At 39.5% G+C, this 5,713-nt stretch overlaps 1 protein-coding gene across 1 annotated transcript; it reads left to right on the top strand.

Annotated features, from left to right (window-relative positions):
* The first annotated feature begins 768 nt into the window (after positions 1 to 768).
* Positions 769 to 1,702, top strand: LOC100754624 (olfactory receptor 8D2-like). The gene is given in 2 exon segments (XM_027412263.1): positions 769 to 1,137; positions 1,139 to 1,702. Coding segments are annotated over 2 exon segments (927 nt in total). The 5' UTR covers positions 769 to 774.
* The last annotated feature ends 4,011 nt before the right edge of the window (positions 1,703 to 5,713 follow it).

Genomic DNA, 5,713 nt, shown 5'->3' on the forward strand with positions numbered 1-5,713 from the left:
AATAATTAATAAAAAGGGGTTATAATTTTTAAATGGAATTAGGAGAAGAATATGGGAAGGTTTTCATGTAGTAAAGGAAAACTATGTCATATTATAATTTCATGAAATAAAATAAGTTACATTTTAAAATGGTGTACGGAGTGAACAAAGGTATGGGAGAGATGAGGTTATCAGAAATGGAATCTAGTTGCAGAGAGGGAGGATGATGAGCAAAGAGGTCAAGACCAGGCTGGAGAAACCCACAGAAATATCTGACGTGAACAAGGGGTTGCTCATGGACCCTAGACTGATAGCTGGGAAACCAGCATAGGACTGTTCCAGACCCCCTAAATGAGGATGTCAGTTTGGAGGTTTGGGCAATTGGTGGGGCCCATGGTATTGGATCAGTATTTATCTGTAGTATACAAATCAATTTTGGAAACCCACTCCACATAGAAGAATACTCTCTCAGCTTAGACACATGGAAGAGGGCCTGGGCTCGGCTCCAAAGGATATGACAGATCTCCCATGGAAGGTCTCACCCTCCCTGGAGAGCAGAAAAGGTATGGGGTAGAGGGTTAGTGTGGGGCAGGGGAGGAGGGGAGGGAGAGGGAACTGGGATTGACATGTAAAACAAGCTTGTTTCTAATTTAAATCTTAAAAATGTTAATAAATAAATAAATAATATAAAAAAGAAGAAATGAAATCTATCAAAGACAAGTAGAAATTATGAGTGAGCGTCAACCTTTTCTCTCCCTTCTCTTCATAGATACTATTTTATGAGTACTGGCTACTATGAACCATTCTGCAGTGACTGACTTCATCCTTGAAGGGCTAACAAAACACCCAGAGCTTCAGTTGCCACTCTTCCTCTTGTTTCCTGTAATATACATGATCACGGTGGTGGGGAACTTTGGCATGATACTTCTGATCACCATCAGTTCTCAACTTCATTCCCCAATGTATTATTTTCTCAGCCATTTATCCTTCATTGACCTCTGCTACTCCTCTGTCATCACACCTAAGATGTTAGTGAACTTTGTATCTGAGAAGAACATCATCTCCTTTTTGGAGTGCACGACACAACTCTATTTCTTCCTTGTTTTTGTCATTGCTGAAGGCTACCTCCTGACAGCCATGGCCTATGACCGCTAAGTTTGCCATCTGTAGCCCACTGCTTTACAACATTGTCATGTCTCAAAGGGTCTGTTCCATAATGATGGCTGTGGTATATTCACTGGGTTTCTTTGGGGCTACTGTCCATACCACCCGCATGGCAATGTTGTCCCTCTGTGGATCCCATACTGTCAGCCACTATTTCTGTGACATTCTGCCCTTGTTGACTCTGTCTTGCTCCAGCACCCATATCAATGAGATACTGTTATTTATTATCGGTGGGATCAATACCCTAGCACCTACACTGGCTGTCATCATCTTATATGCTTTCATCTTAACTAGTATTCTTCGCATCCGCTCCACTGAAGGACGTTCCAAAGCCTTCGGCACTTGTAGCTCCCATATTCTGGCTGTGGGAATCTTCTTTGGGTCTATAACATTCATGTATTTCAAGCCACCTTCCAGCAACAACATGGAAGAGGACAAAGTGTCCTCTGTGTTCTATACCACAGTGATCCCAATGCTGAATCCCCTAATATACAGCCTAAGGAACAAGGATGTAAAGAATGCATTGAAAAAGCTAGTTGGGTTCAGGCAGTCATCCTAAAATTGAGAGAAAGAAAAAAATAAAACATGAGAAGTTCTCATCTTTGCAATTTTTTTTCCTCCAGAGAAATTGGTCATCATTATTTGAAGAATGTGTGGTGTGTGTGTGTATGTGTGTGTTTGTTGTGTGTGTGTGTGTGTGTGTGAGAATGTCTGGGGCATTTTTGTGCATTATCAAGTAATATAATTTACTGATGGATAGTGTAATTTTTATAAACAAGTAAAAGGTATAGAAATTGATGGAAGAGAATGGGTTTAAACAGATTGAAATATGCTGATAATAAAAATATTGCTGTCACTAGCTGGACACTAAAGATAGCATTGCTATGTTTGAAGAAATGTTTCCTGACTGTTGGGCACATAAACTTACTCTTACACATACTTGTCTCTTTATGGCCACAAGGTAGAAACTGACGTGATGCAGGCACACGGATAGACATTCCGGCAGCTGCAAGATACTCAGAACTATTTGTATATCTCTTCTCTTGGAATTCTGAGGGGGGTGAGGTGCAGTGAAAGCATCAGTTTGAGCCAGTTCAAATTAATTTTAAACACGTCACTAGAATTGTAGCTTATCAGTTCCTATAAATTTAAGCCATTGTATTTAAGGAAATAAGTACAACCACTGTGAAAAAAAAATCAATACCAAAATCAAGGCAAAGATTTGTCATTTGTGTCATTACTTCCTTATGTGGAGGGTGATTTTCCTCATGTTGCGTATCATACTATGAGCTGTGTGTAGACTAAAACTGTTGAAGTAAAGTAAGAACTATCATTGAATATACAAGATGATGGCATAGAAATGGGAAATGACAGGAAAGGCCTTGGTGTCCTCAAAATGACCACATACCCTACTACTACAGCTTTTTAGATGGAGAAAGACTGGAATTATTTTCTGCAGATTATCTGCCATGCGCTGATTTTCAGTCTCCATATTTATATTGAGTTATGTATGCGGTAGGTTTCCAACCTCATCTAATTTTTTTTAAGTAAAAAAGTATATCTATAGTGTGGTCAAATTTAATCAAAGATATTAATTAAATTAAGTATCTTATTAATACAAAGATACTTAACACTGAAGATTTCTCCAAGGAAAGTAAGAAAAGAACTATGTCTGTAAAATGTCTCTTAACACTAAATTAAACATCATATTAGTAAAGTATCCTTGATGTGGAAGAGGAGCAAAAAGAGTAGGGGAGCCAGAGGGGACAGAGGACTCTTAGATAAGGAGATCTTCTCAATCAACAGGATTGGCTCATATATGAACTTGTACAGAATGAGTCAGTATACACAGGGCCGGCAGGTGTCTGCAATAGATGGTTACCTGGAGTTGAAAGGAGAAGTGGAAATGATATCCACTTGCAAATGGAAATTTGGTTTCAGCAAAGGAGTATTACAGGGAAAACAAACTACTCTTAAAGATAGGCCTTTTCTCAACAGGAAATGGCCAACAGAACATGAACTCAACTGCATCTTGGGCATTTCTTGTCTAGTAATGTTATGAAAGGGCTTTTTAAAATTTAGGATTTAGTTTATAGCATATAGGTATACAGATCATAGACATTATATATTAGTGCTTCCAGTTTTGTGTTTTTAAGGATTCCTGTGTATGCAAATGAGTAAGACTCTGTACCTACTGTATCGTATTCCTTTTCTTGGTCTCTTTTCCTTTTGTTTCTTTGTCTTTTTAACATTTTCAATCTTATTTTCTATTATTATTATTATCCTTTAGAATCCTGTTTCCTAATGAGAGACAGAAAAGGGGTGAATTCAGATTGGAGGGGAGGTGGCAGAGAATTGTTAAAAGGAGAGTGAAGGGAAGAACTATCAGGATATACTATATGTGAAAAAATATATTTTCAGTAAGGGAAATTAGCAAAAATAGCAAAATCAGTCAGGCCTATGTGTGATCCAAGCCCTTCAAGCCTCAGTTAAGAAACTTTTAAAACTGAGTCCTTAGTCCTTGGGTTGCAAGCAAAATTCTATCTTAACAACAACCTCAACAAGCTACACAAAATGAGAGAATGAGGTAAGGAAAAGAATAATGGTAGGATGACCAATCTCTAAATATGTTGTTGAAGGAAAATCTTCAAAAACTCAGGGTATCTGATATTGAGACTTTGGGAAAACCTGCATGTTGCAGCCCCAGCTAAAAGGTAATGATTTTTTGGGTGCATAAGACCTTGTTTCTTCCTCCTCATTAAAAAAGTTTTTCTCACAAGGCCACTCAAATAAACGTTTGTGTGTGTGTGTGTGTGTGTGTGTGTGTGTGTGTGTGTGTGTGTGTGTGTGTGGTGAAAATCTATTTGACTGTTTTTGTTTTTAATAATGTAAAGATTCATTACAAGTACATGTTGACAAGTATTTTGTAAGTATATTATATTCCTGAAGTTGGTGCAAAATTCTGCAGATGGCAATCTTTATTATTTTGAATTTTTAAAAATCTTTATTAGAAAGCAGATTATTTTACATTTGAATTCCCTCCCCTCCTCCCCTGCCCACTCCAAACTAACACCCTACCTATCCCATACACTTTCTACTCCCCAGGGAGGGTGAGGCATTCCATAGGGGGTTTTAAAATCTGTCATATCCTTTGGGATAGGGCCTAGGACAACGCCCTTGTGTCTGGGCTCAGGGAGTATCCCTCCATGTGGGATGGGTTCCTAAAGTCCATTTCTATGTTAGGGACAAGGACTGATCCACTAAAAGGTGCTCCATAGATTTCTGCCAGCCACATTCAGGGGCACTGGATCAGTCCCATGCAGGTTTCCCAGCTATCATTCTGGGGACCAAGAGCTCCCCTTGCTCAGGTCAGCTGTTTCTGTGGGTTTCACCAGCCTGGTCTTAACCCTTTTGCTCATCACTCCTCCTTCTCTGCAACTGGATTTCAGTTCAGTTCACGGTTTAGCTGTGGGTGTCTGCTTCTACTTCGACCAGCTGCTGGATGGAATTAGTGATCAGTCTCATTATCAGGGGAGGACATTTAATGTAGCCTCTCCTCTGTTGCTTAGATTGTTAGTTGGTGTCATCTTGTATCTCTCCAGACATTTTCCTAGTGCCTGATTTCTCTAAACCTTTAATGTATCCCTCTATTATAGAAACTCTTACCTTGCTCTCTTCTGTTCTTCTCCCAACTCAACCTCCCTGTCCCATCATGTCTTCCTCACCCCTCCTCTTCTCCCCTTATCATTCTCTCCCCTTCTCTCTCTCTGGTTCGCTCTCCCCCTGCCATGCTCCCAATTTGCTCAGTAGATCTTGTCCCTTTGCCCTTCTCCAGGGGACCATGTATGTCTCTCTTAGGGTCCTCCTTGTTTACTAGCTTCTCTGGAAGTGTGGATTGTAGGCTGGTAATCCTTTACTCTATGTCTAAAATCCATATATGAGTGAGCACATACCATGTTTGTCTTTTTGTGACTGGGTTAACTCGCTGAGAATGGTTTCTTCTAGTTCCATCCATTCGCCTGCAAATTTCAAGATTCCATTGTTTTTAATTTTTTTCTGCTGAGTCGTACTCCACTGTGTAAATGTACCACATTTTCTCTATCTGTTCTTCTGTTGGGGGGCATCTAGGTTGCTTCCATGCTCTGGCTATTACAAATAATGCTGCGATGAACATCATTGAACAGATATCCTTGTTGTAGAAATGTGCTTCTTTTGGATATATGCCTAAGAGTGGAATTGTTGGATCTTGTGGTAGACTGATTCCCATTTTCCTGAGGAATCGCCATACCGATTTCCAAAGCGGCTGTACAAGTTGGCACTCTCACCCGCAGTGGTGGTGTGCTCCCCTTTCTCCACATCCTTTCCAGCATAAGCTGTCATTGGTGTTTTTGATTTTAGCCATTCTGACAGGCGTAAGATGTTATCTCAGAGTTGTTTTGATTTACATTTCACTTATGGCTAAGGATGTTAAACACTTTCTTAAATGTCTTTCATCCATTTTAGATTCCTCTATTGAGACTTATTTATTTAGTTCTGTACCCCACTTTTTAATTTGATTATTTGGTGTTTT

This window comes from Cricetulus griseus, chromosome 4 (assembly GCF_003668045.3).
Source record: "Cricetulus griseus strain 17A/GY chromosome 4, alternate assembly CriGri-PICRH-1.0, whole genome shotgun sequence".
NCBI classification, from domain to species: Eukaryota; Metazoa; Chordata; class Mammalia; order Rodentia; family Cricetidae; genus Cricetulus; species Cricetulus griseus.